The sequence below is a fragment of the Agelaius tricolor genome, unplaced genomic scaffold (genome assembly GCF_023055355.1).
Source record: "Agelaius tricolor isolate 1412-34295 unplaced genomic scaffold, bAgeTri1.0.p SCAF_23, whole genome shotgun sequence".
Classification (NCBI taxonomy): domain Eukaryota; kingdom Metazoa; phylum Chordata; class Aves; order Passeriformes; family Icteridae; genus Agelaius; species Agelaius tricolor.
In genome coordinates this window covers 9,004,022-9,017,828 of record NW_027269283.1, presented here as the reverse complement: position 1 = coordinate 9,017,828, position 13,807 = coordinate 9,004,022, and the positions used below count along the sequence as shown (strand labels likewise).

Below are 13,807 nucleotides of genomic sequence, written 5' to 3'. Positions count from 1 at the left end.
GCCAGAGCATTGTGAACTAGGTAGGGATTACACAATGTGCTGGGTAGCAACCTGTGCCTCCCAATTCTGGTGTCTCAGCAAACTAAAGTTTTAGGAGGCAGTGGTACTACCAGAGAACACCTAGAAACCCAAATTCTGTTCTCATTACTGGTGCACACTCCTTTAATCCATGGCAAAGAGACTAAATTTCCAGGCAGAGACCTAATTTAGATAACAGAGGGGCTTGGTGGAGAGGTCCCAGGAGGCTGAACTCCAGGCTGACAGCAGAAACAAACACAAACATTTGCAAAAGCCTTTTCCAGAGAAGGGAAGCTCTTCAGGCCTACCTGGCAGTCAATACAAACACCTCCCCCTTCAAACTTGTCCTCACGGCTCCTGCTGGCTTTGTGTCGCTCCACCTCCGGGTCGTAGTAGCAGTCATAGGCATGGCCATTGCAATTGCAGGCTGGAACACAAAGAGAAGGGAGCTAAAGCACCTCAGAGGTCCTTCCTTCAGTCAGCAGCTGCATCTCAAGGTGTCACCTCTCCCTCCTGGGTTTGATGGGTTGGTTTTCCATGAGGAAAGATGCCTGAATGCATCTGGGGGATTACAGGAACTCCCAAGCTCTCTGAACTCTTTCAGTTCAAAAGCACAGAAGCAGCAACTCCTTCACAAAGTCTGGTCTGCAACCAGGAGAGTGCAGCGGGCACAAAATCACAAGTAAAGCATGTGCAGGCATGTATGGACGAGAAAGAAAAATCACCACACTGCGGGGCCTTGACTAGCCTGGTTTATAGAGCAACATTCTTGCCTCTTTTATCCCACCCTGGATAGAGGTGAGCTGTAAAACCCAGCACCAGGTGAGGGGGCTTTAGAAACTCCCAGGATTTAAGATCCTTTGCCACCCTGTGTTTCTAAGACACCGTGTGGTGCAGCTCTGTGCTCCCAGTGCTGCAGAAATTCCACTGTCGGCACTGACCAAAGGTTTTTCTGAACAAATAAAGATGTCCTGTATGTAAACACACCCAAACCTAATTCATCTTGCAGACAGAATTGAGCAATGAGACTCGCCTGCACAAACCTTGGACACACTGGAGGAACTGGAAGGCAAGCAGAGCCAAATTCCCACACGGACCCTGGAGATCTCCCTGTGTGAGCCTCACCTGAGCACCAACACCTGCTGTGCAGGGTCCTCCCCGCTGTGTCACTGCCCCCAGCTCACCCAGTCCCACTCAGCACCGCCCCAGCAGTGCAGAGAGCAGCTGCTCTGCAGCAGGGCACAGGGCAGGGCCTGGCAGGAAGGGAGAGCCCAGCCCTGTCACCATCATATGTTCCTAAAATTCCCTTTGCCAGGATTTCTTCTCCTGGGAAGCTGAGAAGCCTCAGAGAAAAAATGGAAACAATAATTATCTGATTGCTTCTCCTGCGTTTTGCTGCTTTGGCATGTGGTCTGGGGATTGTTTATCCAACAGGTGGTTGTTTGATTGGTTTCATGTGAATTGTTTTTACTTAATGACCAATCACAGCCAGCTGTGTTGGGACTCTGGAAGGGAGAGTCATGAGTTTCCATGATCATTCTTGTTAACCTTCTGTCCGCATCCTTTCTCTGTTCTTTAGTATGGTTTTAGTATAGCATTCTTTAACACAATATAATATCATAAAATAATAAATTAGCCTTCTAAGAACACAGAGTCAGATTCCCTCATCTCTGCCCTCGTCAGGGGTGCCTCAGGCTGACCCCAGCCCCACTCACGCTGGCACTCGTTGGCGCTGTCGGCGGTGGCAGGCTTCCAGGGGAACTGGTTGTAGCCAGGGCAGCAGCGGTCACAGGAGCCACCACAGGTGTTGTGCTGGCAGTCACACTGCAGCCTGCAGGGACAGGAACAGGGCACAGATAAGGTTGGGATGATGACAGGGATGTGGAGCTGCTGTGTGACCCTGTTGTGCATCGCTGTCACTGATCTGGTACACGAACAAGTGGTATTTGCTAATCCCAATATTCTGGAAAAGGGGCTTCTAAGGCTTTTTTTCCCAACTTATTAATTTGATTTGTTTTTTCTGAGCCAAACTTTGCTATTCCAGCTGCATTCTCTCCTTTTCTTCTCCTCCACCATCATTCTTTTTCTTCACATGGAGACAAGGATAAGAGAAAAATCTGCCGCTGCCTAGCCAGCTCTGCAGAGAATAAAAGGTGAAATGGTTGGAGGTGGCAGTGGTAGCAACCGAGCTGAAGCTGATTATTTGAGGGAGTGCAGCATGGTGCAGGGACACAGAGATGTCCCCATCACTGTGCAGGGGCAGCATGAAAAGAAAAAATGATAGCCCAGAGCTTGGAGAGGGATGGGGCCACACAGGTGCTGTCTGCTCCTCCAGGCACACCTGTGCTGCAGGGAGAAGGGCATGAAGTTTGAATTAAGAATTTCAGTAGATGCTGGCCCCACGCTCCCTGTGCACTGCATTCCTGCTTTCCAGGCAGGGCTGTGCTGGGTAAAGGAATCTCCACAGGCACCCGATGGATCTCGCTCCTGCCCCACCACCAGGGTGATTCATTAACGTCAGTGACATCAGCCCCAAAGCCTCCACTTAGCACAGGGCCATTCCCATCCAACACAAATGCTTTCTGTTGTGTTAGACTTATGGTTAATACAGCATGTTCCAGCTTTTATCTGTGCAATTACTCATTTCCCCTCAGGGCCAGTCTGCCACTCCCATCTCTCCCTCCTCCAATGCTTTTCCATTCAAAAGCAGTGTGTTTAAAAATAAATGTAATTCTTTTAAAACGTTAGAAACAAAAGGAGCAGTCATTCAGGGTGAAATGTAGGAGTGCAGACACTCTGCAGCGAGCTGAGTGCCACAGCTTCCACCTACATGTAATTTTAAGACGTGGGACCTGCAAGTCTATGTACAGTGAATTGCCAGATAGAGGCAGCAGCACAAGTGACCTCGTGTTAATGAAAATAATGGGATGATCTGAAAGTTTGGGGGAACTCACATATTTCCTTCAGGCAGAGGGGTTGAGAGGCAGAAGGTGCCAGTGCTGCTCCCAGCCCTTCCCTTGCAGATGCCATGGGACACTTGGCTGCAGTCAGTTCTCCAGCACTCACCATGCCCCATCCCTGCCCACATTCACAGGCTGGGCTGTAGCTGGCAGAGTCCAGGCATGAAATTGAACCCCTGGCTGGAGCTTAAGTGGCAGAAAACAGCCCTGAAACATCCACCAGGAACTTTGTTCTTCAAGTGTTTTGCAGACCCAAGGGGGAGTCTCAGTGAGAGGCAAAACTTGGCCGTGTCCCTGGAATGCAACCACCCACAGACCTCTCACCTGGCTGACCACCACTCAGCACTTTCAAGGAAACAAAATTTTATTGTTTTTTCCACAGCAGCAGCTGGAGAGCAAGATTCAGATCCATATACATGCGTGTGGAGAAAGATGGTCACTGAGTCAGGGAACTCTAAACCTGCTGAGCAGTGTTAATCTCCCTGACTGGAGGACGTGGCTCCAGCCACACACCCCGGGCTCCTTAAGGCTCAAGATGTTTGAAAAGAACTGGTTCAGTTCCCAGAATGCAAGGAGATGGCACTGCATGAGTAAAGTTGATCATTTCAGAGGGAGAAGGAGGTATTTATTTAGTCTCTGCTGTCCAGAGTTAGCAATGACCTCTCAGCTCAGCTATTACAGCTTCACTGCACCTTGTGCTGAGTGTGTGCTGCTAATGAATTACAGACAAATGTGCATAAACCACAATATTTACATGTTTAATTGACTGAGTATATACAAGGGAGAAGAGGGAGAGGCTGTGTCCACACAGCACATATTTCCTGGTCATCCTCTGTAAGAAATGAAACCGCAGTCCTCCCGCTGGAATTGATGCTCAACAGCAGAGACTAAACAGTTTCCAGTGAGCAGCTGTGGCAGAACTGAGAGTAGCACACAAACACCACAGCATCAGGATTTGGCTGGGACATCTGAGGAGCACAATCAATGAAAAAAAAAAGCTCCTTCCTCTGTTTCTGACTGTACTGAGAAAAAAACATCTGCAAAAAGAGACTGATGGATGGCACAAATCTGCTGGCACACATGGTGCTTTGCCTTCCAAATGGGGAAGGGGAAGCTGGAGTTCAGGATGCAGCAGTGGGAAAGCATCTTTCATCTGTGGATGTGCTTCTGACCAGCCAGGCTGATGCTGCCTTGGTGGTTACCTTCAGCACCAGGCACAGAAGGAGCCTGGCTGTCTCCTCTCCTGCTTGTGGCATCTGTGACAGGGCAGTGAAGCCACAGAACAGCTGCTCTTACCAGGCAGATGCAGAACCCTCGTAGAGTTCTCCTGAGCTCACTCATTCTGCTAGCACACACCTCCTGTCTGGGTTCTCCAAGGCAGGTTCCTGATGATTCTGATCTCACTGCTCCAAGGGTTTGCCAGGAGAGAGGGTTGTGCCTCATCCTGCTGGTGTTCACCTTTAAGCAGGAGAACAATTCCTTCCCTCTGCTTCACTCAGCCCATTCCAGCACAGGGCAAAGAGAGAAAGCTGTGAGAAGTGCAGAGAGCCTTGAGGAGGCTGTACCTGTCCACAGACCCCTGCAAACAGGGCTCACGTGTGCTACCAGCTCAACACAGCTGGATGTGCAGCCTCTGTGGCTTGGCACTCCACACAAACTTTCCAAAGTTGCACGAATGTTATCGCTGATGGCCAGGAAGTCAGCTCATGGACGTGCTTCATCATGTCCTGAAGTCTTTGCCAAGATTTCTAGCTCACCTCACCTCCATCAAAGTGCTCATCCTGCCTTTCTGAGCAGGGATGTGAAACGTGGGGATGTGCAGAAGAGAGAAGTTAAAATGAACAGCAGAGACCTCCCCCAGGCTGAGACTGTGGGATTTTTAATAGGGCCAGGCCAATCCACATCCCTTTATCTGCATTTCCTTGTCCAGCTGCTGTCACACATCAGACTCTGCAGAGGCAGGACATGTGCAGAGGGCACACACCACAGACTGCTGAAGACAGGATGAGCTCCTGGTAGCTGGGCCTGTGTCTCAAGGGGTCAGTGTGTCTGAGCCCCAGCTGATGTGGCATTACAGGCACCCCCAAGCTGGCTCTGTGCTGTGTCAGGGCAGGAGGGCTGGGATCCCAACCAGCAGTGCCCACTCCCATGGGAGGGCTGGACACAGCTGCTCCCACAGCCTGGAAACGGCAGCATTTCATCAATTACTCATTTTCCCAACTGAAAGTATCACATTTCTGCTGACTTGCCTGTGCTCCTGGGCTTGCTAAAGGGTACAGCAATGCCATGAGAAGATCTATTTATCCAGCACTTTTTCCTGCTGTATCCCAAAGGACTTACAGCTGTTGTGTTCTGACTGTACAAAGCACACAAGTAGGAAATGTTTCCTCCCTCAGGCCAGCATGATCTGCTCTGGGTGAAATGCAACAGCTGCTTACCAACATGTGCTGCAACATCAGACAGCAGGCTGGGGCCAAGAGTGAAGATGCCAAATGCATCCAAATGAGAGGGGAGGAGAGGAATTTTGGGAGACAGAGAAGGTTGCAAGCAGAAGTGGCACTGAACAAGGATATCCAACATAGCCCTCCTTGTTCGACCTTCACTCCCCTTCTTGGAGAGCCCCAAGCCACTGATACACCCAAGAAAGGTCCTGGCATTCCCATGTTAAAGAATCATTGTCCCCATGAAGCCTTTTGCCCCAGCACACAGGTGCACTTTGCATCCAGCAACACCAATGTCTAAAAAACAAGAACTGTACATTCAAATATTTATGAACTTCCTTTTGTCAGAGAGTTTGGCACACTCAGGCAGGCTTGCTTACCAATACCTCTTTGTTTTAATACTTAACAGCTTTAACCTTGGCTGGGACTCACTGGAATTTTATTTTAGATGATCCAAAAGTTCTACATGATCCTGATGAGAAAGAAATACAAGCTCCCCTCATCCAGCTGAATCTACCCACCCCTTTCATAAAGGCAACATTCAAGCTGCAAACAGATGGCTAAAAACAACACTTCCATGGTCTGAAGCAGCTCTTTGGCATTCCAAGTTGCCAAGGCAGATGGGAAGTTCCATTAGCCAAAATGAAACTTCTTTACACATTCTTGTTCTTTTGCAAGAGTTGTTCAGATATGTACATAACCAATCTATGGTTCTTATGAGCAGAAATGGGAAGCAGTCTCTGGTTTCATGGAAAACCATCTATTTATGAGAGCACTGCCCCAGTGCTTAAGAAGCCACAAGGGAAGCAGGAGAGTCCTCTGCACAAGTTCAGAAATGATCCCAGACTTTGATGGGAAACCTCCCTGTTCTACATCAGTATCCCTCCTTCAGTATCCTCTGCTCCAGTGGGATGGCAAAGCTGAGGACAGGGAAACTCAACCAGGGAGCTGATCTGACTGAAAAATAGTCTGACAAAAATTGTGATTTTTGCTACTTTGTCTGGAGCCGTTTCTGCTTCTTTTTTGAGGCAGAGCCATGAGCAGCAGTGATGGCACCATTACAAGCTCAGAACAGGACACAACTAACACTGGTATCATCTTTCATTCTTGGAATAGCAGTTCAAATGCTTTCCTTTTCAAATGCTTCTGGGATTTGTACCTGTAAGGGTCGTTGGGGTCTTTGGCATCGCAGACGTCGGCGTGGCCGTGGCACACGCAGCGCCCTCCAATGCTGATATCCTTGATGCTGTAGTAGTACTGCAAAGCACAAGAAAAGTTGGCCATTACTATTTTTACAAACCAGATTCATAACCATTCTACTCGAGATTCAGCAGGACTTTGCCCAGTAAAATGATGTGCTGGGATATTTCCCTTACAGTGACATTGCAGGCTGCAGTATCTGCCTGTGGTAAGATCCACCACCTCCAACAGAGCCCACCAGCTGTGACTGGGGGCTTCCAGTACAGTCAGAAAGCCACATGTGACACCAAGAGATGTTTCCCAGTTCCACCTTGTTGGTGTCTTCTCCAGCTCCAGCCACAGCAGCATCTGCTGCAGATGCCTTCAGCTTTAGGGGGTGCAAGAGAGAAAATCCCCACAGGGTGACCCCTCCCAGAGGCGGCTTGCACAGCCCTCCAACAGCTCCACCTCAGCAGCACGAGGTGCCAAGGCCTGCCTTACCCTCCTGGTGACCGTGGGGTCCCTCAGAGCTTTGCCCATCAGGTGGCCCAGCAGAGTGTTGGTCTGCAGGAAGCGCAGGCGGATGTTGGTGGCTTTGGTGAAGTTCCGCAGCAGAGGGGAGTAGGAGAAGTTCATGGCTCCTGGGCGCCCGTTCACCAGAGAGACAACAATCTGTGCATGGAGGAGGGAAAAGGCCAGGTTCGACTTCCACTGCTCTAGAGGAAGCTGTATCTGCTCGTGGCAGCGAGTTGGAACCGTGTGGTTCCACCCCACACCATTCTGTGAACATGTGAGAACAAATCTGTGTAACCCTGTGGGGCGGGAGGAAACCAATTGCAATAGGGGTGTCCTTGAGCCAGGTCTCATAAGCTCTTGGAGATCTATTTCACACCCAAGATAGCTTAGCTACCTTAGAAAGCATGAAATCAGCAGGATGGCTTTTGTGGTAGTGTTGGAAACAAAAAAGTTTTAATAAAACGCAAAATAACAAAACTCTTTACAGAGAAAAGCTGAACCAGGTGCAAGAGGTTCTTGCTCCTAGTAAAACACCTCACAAAAGCCATTAGTTACTTTGTTCTTTTCTTTTTCTAGTCAATTGCTCAGGCGAGACTTTTTGGCTTCTGTCCCATTAGCTACCCTTAAGTTTGAGGTGAAGTCCCCCAAGTCCTATAAGGTGTCTTTTTTGCTAATTGAAAAAAGAAACTTCTGGGCTTAGATAGTTCTGTCACCAGATAGTTTTGTCACTCCATCAACAAGGAGCACATCCCTACAACCAATCTCTCCCCAGATGACTGGATCAGCTCTCTGTCAATCTCATTTGGTTGAACTGAATACTTACAAGTGGTATCCAAAAATGGAGAGGGAGCCCATTAACAGGAGCACCAACAGCCCCTGGGTGACCCTGGACACTCCAGGGATGGAAACAGGCTCATTTCCAGGCTCACCTCCCCATTCTCCAAAGGCACAATCCTGGAGTACTCCGTGGTGCAGATGGCGTGGTCATCCCTGGTGATGCGGTCCACAGTGTGCTGGCCAAACTTCTCAATGCAGTCCCTCTTGGAAGCTGTTCATCAACCAGAGGTGAGAGCAGTAAGAGAAAAGGGACAATTCCCAGCCCTCTATGGATTTTCCCACACTGAGCACAGGAGAGATGGGTGTACAATCTCTGTTAAGCATTTACCAACAGAGATTGCTTTGTGTCATTAACTCTGTCATGGCTCCATGTCCTCCACTTAGGGAGGGTGTCACTGACAGTAACAAGCAGGAACCTCCCCAAATCACCTCCCTGCAGTAAATGAGGAAGGTCAGAACAGCCACTGCACCTACTGCCACCACCTGCAGAGAAACCCACCCCTCAATTCTGGCACTAAGCTCATGGTTTAACCAGCCTGAGATCTCACTCTGGTCTCAATCTGCTGCCTTGCTGGCAGTGGATTTGCTACACTGCTTCCACTGAACTGCAGAAAGGCTCTTTGCTGCCAGGGCTCTGCTCCTGGTGTAGGAGCTGCACCATCATTTCATGTGGATCCTAAACCTCCTGGGTCAGTCCTGAAGGCAGCACAGAACCAACAATAAGAGGAAGCACAAGCTACAGTCACTGCTGGGACATCTCCCCCCGGCAGGGTGGACAAGCAGAGATCCTGCAAGCCATTGCTCTGCCTCTCCCAAACACTGCAGGTCCCCTCCCCACACCTCACTCTGAACTCTGCTCTCAAACAGTGCCACAAAGCAGAAATGCCAAGGCCACCCAGAAGCACTCCTTGGGGACAGCAAACCAGGGCTGCTGCCACTGAGTGGCAATGCAAGGCTGGATAAAGCCAGGGAGCAGGCACCACCAGGCAGCCACTCTGCTGGCTTGGTGACCTGCTCTGGGGACACTGAATGCCAACACTGTCCTTGCAGCTACAGGAATGGCCTGGCTTCCCAGTATGACTGCTCCTGCAAGTCCAGCACCCCTGTCCCCAGATGTGTGGCATCCCTGTGCTGGCAGAGCCAACTAAAGCACTGCTGGGGCAGCTCAGGGCCTGCCTGTGCAGGGTGGTGAGCACCTGCATCCACCCATGCAGAAACCTGCTGCTTTCAGGGACTGTTCCCTCAGGAAGAGCCTGGACAGAGGCTGCTGCTCCTTCCCACTCCCTTTTCGCCTGTGCCAGGAGCTCACAGCAGAGTGCTGAAGTGAATGGCACTGCAGTGCCCCTGAGAGTGCTTCCATGGGGAGAAAAAGGAAGAAAAGGCAGCCAACACAATCTCCTGTTCCTGCCAGAGCTGCTCAGCTCACACAGGAAACTGAAGGGGAAATGTTAACACAATCCATGGGAATAATCCTCCAAAATCTGTCTCAATGTGCCTCCAGTGCCCCACTCCATGTGCTGCATGGGTAGGCTGAGCCAGGCAGAAGGAACAGCAGAGGTGGAGCAGAGAATTTCTGCCTCCCTGCCTTCACCTCTGGCTTGCACCCATCCACACCTTGTCTTCAGAAAGTGGCCTTGCTCTGGGAAACACTGTTTTGGCAACAGCAAGAGCTCAGTTGCATCCACAGGAAGATGTGGAAATATTTAACATCAGGTCTCTTGGGTTCACCAGGTGCTTTTTTAAAGGCAATTTATTTTTAAAGCCCCAGGCAAGGAACCTGTCACCAGTGGCTCGAGATGATGGATTTCCAGAGCTCTGCCACGGCTGCATGCAGACAGGATGCTCAGCCCAAGCAGCTACTCAGGAAAACCAAAGAACTCCTCCAGTTATTGCAAAATCTGCACAACCACGTGAGCCAGAATCTGGGCATTCTGAGCTAAAACAGAGCAACCCATTGGCCTCAAACCCCAGCAGTGCTTCAAGGAAACAGACAAGGACAGAGCCTCACCCAGCAGTCACTCCTCTCTCCTCCCATAGAGCTAAGCCCAAAAGCAGCCTGGCACCTCCTGTGATGGGCAGCTGGAGGCACAGTGGGTGGGCAGTGCCAGTGCCACCCCTGGCAAGGCTCACTGGCTGCTCTGAACAAACCCTGCATTTCTGCCAGCTGCTTTTAACCCGGTACTGACCTGGCAGTGCTTTTATTAGACCACCTACAGAACTCCCTATGATAAAAAAATAAACCTCTGCAGAGGACTTCTTGTGCTTGCAAATCTGGCAGGTTTTGGAGCAGCCACCTCTTTATTTCCATGGGAATTTTCCACTGGGCTGTGTCACTGCATCTCCCTTCTCCAGGGGAGGGGTGACAGGGCCTGATGCTTTGGGAGGGAAGGGGACTCCAGATGTTGCAGCACTGCCACTACACACAGGAACACACCAGTGGGGGCAAGAGCTCCCTGTACAGCTCCAGACTATGCAGGAACATGACTGTAATGGGCCCCAAGAGAGGCTTCAGGGCTGGCAGAGAAATTCTCAGAGATGACAGAAAAAAGCAAAGCAGGAATTTGACAGCAGTAATTCCCCACTAGCACACAGCAAAGAGAAAAACATCCACCCCAGAGAGCAGCTACCACACCAAGGCAACACAGGGTAACACATCTGCAGCTCCTTTTTGCACAAGGAGAGGCCAGAAATCCAAAGCACAGCCTCACAGGTAAGCCAGAAATATGAGCCTTTAGGGACAGCCCAGGGCAAGGCCTCTGAGTGCTCCCAAGTCCTTTCTTGCCAGGTTTTAAGCTCTGGCTGTAGATCTTAACTCACATCTTCTCCCAATTACTGCTGCTGCTCCTGGGAGGAGCTGGTGGTTAACAAGTTCCTCGTATCCGGCTACCCCACAGACCCTCTGGGAGAAGAGTTTTGTAGAACCAGCTGTTTCTTAAGGTTTTAATCAGAGGACTGGGAAGCCAAATGCACAGGCTGGATCTCCCCTCCAGCCAGCTGTCTCTGATCCCACCTTGCACAGCAGCAGGACAGCAGTCCCTGCCCTGCACAGGCTGGATCCAATCTCCGGTACTGATAAGCACGAGGGAATATTTGCTGCATCCAGACTTTTCTGTAACAGCAGCCACTTGGAAGTGAGCTGCTGCTTGGCTTCTGGAGGAGCTGAAATACAGCCTGGATGGTACAGGGAAGAGACTGAAAGAGGAGGGCAGGGAGGAGATAAGAAATCTCACCTTCAGGCCTAGAGCAACAACACCCAGCTGCAGACACTGGTGCCAACTTTGGCACTCCCTACATGTCATGACAGTATTTTAAAAAATACATTTCTTTTTAAATACATTTATTAAAAATACCAGAGAGTAAAATAGCTCTCTTTTCCTGAGGAGCATTCAATCTTCAACTCCTGCAGCCTTACTGAGCAGATGAAACAGAAGACATGTGCTGCATCACAGCAATGACACAGCTCCAAACCCAACCCTGTATTTGCACAGAGTTATCTTCAGCACAGCCCCACTCCCTGGCACTGAGCTGCAGCCCCCTGTCATACTCACAGGCAAAATACTGCCAGGGCTCATAGGTGAGGCCAAAATCAGTCGATCGCTCCAGCACCCAGAGGTCAGGACGAGGGGAATTGGCAAACTTGATCAGGACATATGCTACATGGAAGAGCTGAAAGAAAGAACACAGGGTTAGCTGGCTGCTTGAGGCATCCTGAAAAGCAGAGAGAACTCCTTGGGATCCAAGTGGAATAAATGAGCTGGCACTTTGCAGCTCCTGCTGCTCACAGGCAGCCTGTGGAGCGAAATCCTCGGTATCTAAAGGGATGGTGATACAACAGGGCTGCTGCAGAGAGCCAGATTAGGGAGCTCAGCTCGCCCTGAATGCAAACACAGCTCAGACTTTGTGGCTGCAGCCTGTGCTGGGAGACACCTCAGGCTTAGCCTGAGCAGGCTGCATTACAAGCCAGCTACAATGCTGCCCTGGGGACTTGGCTTTTGGGATCTCTGTGGGGTAACAGGTGACACACTGCCCTGCCAGCCAAGGAACACCCAACTCTACCTTGCAGACACTACCACAAAACCCTTCCTTCTGGTTTTTGGTTTTTTTTTTAAGGCATTCCACATACTAGCCCTGCTTCACCAACATAACCTTTTTTTGGAAGCCTATTCCAGAAAAACCCCAGCACAGCCCCTCTTCCCCAGGTGCCACAGGGAGGGGAGAGCAGGAGACCCACTTGGCTCCAGCACAGCTCCAACACGGGGCTGCTCCCATTTGTCTGGACACTGACATGTGCACACACACTCCTGCCAAGGATAAAATAAACCTAGTCTTTAAAGGGCTCCAATGTCAGTGCTAGAGAGAAACAAAAGCCCCAGCAGAATTTCCCTTCCCCGGCTGGCACAGGCTCACTCCAAGAATCCCCACTCCATCATCCTGTCACAAAGTGATATTTAAAGGCAAATAAAGCTCTCTTATCAGAGGAAATTCCTAATGTCAAAAACAACCCAAAAGGGAGTTTAGTGCTTGAAAGGCAGAGATTTATAGCCCAAGAGTCCCTCCTCATGCAGAGCTGGGGCTGTATGAGCATACACCCCCCTGAAGAGTGACAGGTATCCAGAGGGACATTTCTGCAGGGGGAGGAGGAGGAGGGCTCCGTGCCCATCTCAGCCATGCAGGAGCCAGAACAGCAGCCAGCACCCCAGCCCTGCCCTGGCCACACACATCACCAAGCCAGAGGACACTCATTAATAATAACATGCCTCCAAAATAGCCCTGACAATCCACAGATTGGGCAAGCAAAGGGCAGAAAAAAAACAAGAAAGAAGTATTTAAAATCTACCAAGCCAACTATAAAGCACAGACCTTGCTGGGGTCTGAGTGCTGGTGTGCAGATATGGAGCAAGGGGATGTGGGCAGCCCTGAGGACTGGCACCAGCTCAGTCCCCCCCTCGGCAGGGCATTCAGGCAAAAACCTCCTCAGGAGACTCCCAAATGCTCCTCTGGCTCTGGGGCAGCCTGTCCCCCACTTAGCAGGCTGGTGACACCTGGAAACACAGCTGGGTGTAGGCTAAGGGGGCCTGAGAGAGATGCTCAGGGAGGAGTGAGCCAGATCCAGCTGGGAAATCCACAGGAGGATGAAGCACAGGGGGTCAGAGGCTGCTCTCCAGCTGGGAATGGGCAGGAGGGTGGGATTTGCCACCCCTCCCAGGGTTTGCACTGCTAAGGACTGGTGCCATCCAGAATAAAGGAACCAAAGCAGTCACCCAACTCGGTTCTCTGCTGTCAAAAGACTTTCAAGCCCAGCCAAGGGGCAAACAGGCATCCTTTTCAAAAACTGAGGGAAAACAGACCTCAGTGCTGCCCTAGTTCCCCTCTGCAACATCCGTGCTGTCAAGGCATACAAGGCCAGGCTTTTTTTGAGGAGCAGCTTTTTCTGCCTGCTTACCCTCTCAGCAGAGCTGGTATTTGATAGGGGAGCCCAAGAGGCTTCAGCTCAGGCAGCTGCTTTCTCTGCAGGACCATTCTCACAGCCCAACATCTGCCTCTTGGCATGGGAGCAGGGCTGAACACCAACCAGCCTGTGAAGGGACACCTTCCCTCTGCTCTAAACCCTCCTCTGGCTTGATCCCACAGGGAATAAATGAATGCTCCTGCTGGAATCTATAGCACTGCCTGTAGCTGCACAAAATTCCCTGTGGCTCAGAAATACCTGTACATGTTCTGGCCTCAGGCACAGGGGGTTCTCTGCTCTGAATGAACAGCAACCACAAACGCAAATTCAGAAATGTGAGGTGCATCCCTCTCTTCTGCCTTTCTTTTTGCAAAGGCAATAATGAATTCACTGCCAGTAAATCCCAG

The 13,807-nt window shown here is 50.5% G+C and overlaps 1 protein-coding gene across 2 annotated transcripts in view; it reads right to left on the bottom strand.

Moving 5' to 3' along the window:
• The window catches only part of LAMA5 (laminin subunit alpha 5), an 88,363-nt gene that overhangs the window by 40,305 nt on the left and 34,251 nt on the right, over window positions 1-13,807 (bottom strand). For both annotated transcript variants that reach the window (XM_071447108.1, XM_071447109.1), the window contains exons 3-8: window positions 11,500-11,617; window positions 8,044-8,162; window positions 7,100-7,270; window positions 6,579-6,676; window positions 1,734-1,849; window positions 327-445 (exon numbers count right to left, since the gene is read on the bottom strand). In XM_071447108.1, the coding sequence (XP_071303209.1) occupies window positions 327-445; window positions 1,734-1,849; window positions 6,579-6,676; window positions 7,100-7,270; window positions 8,044-8,162; window positions 11,500-11,617 (741 nt within the window). The remainder of the gene's footprint in view (window positions 1-326; window positions 446-1,733; window positions 1,850-6,578; window positions 6,677-7,099; window positions 7,271-8,043; window positions 8,163-11,499; window positions 11,618-13,807) is intronic.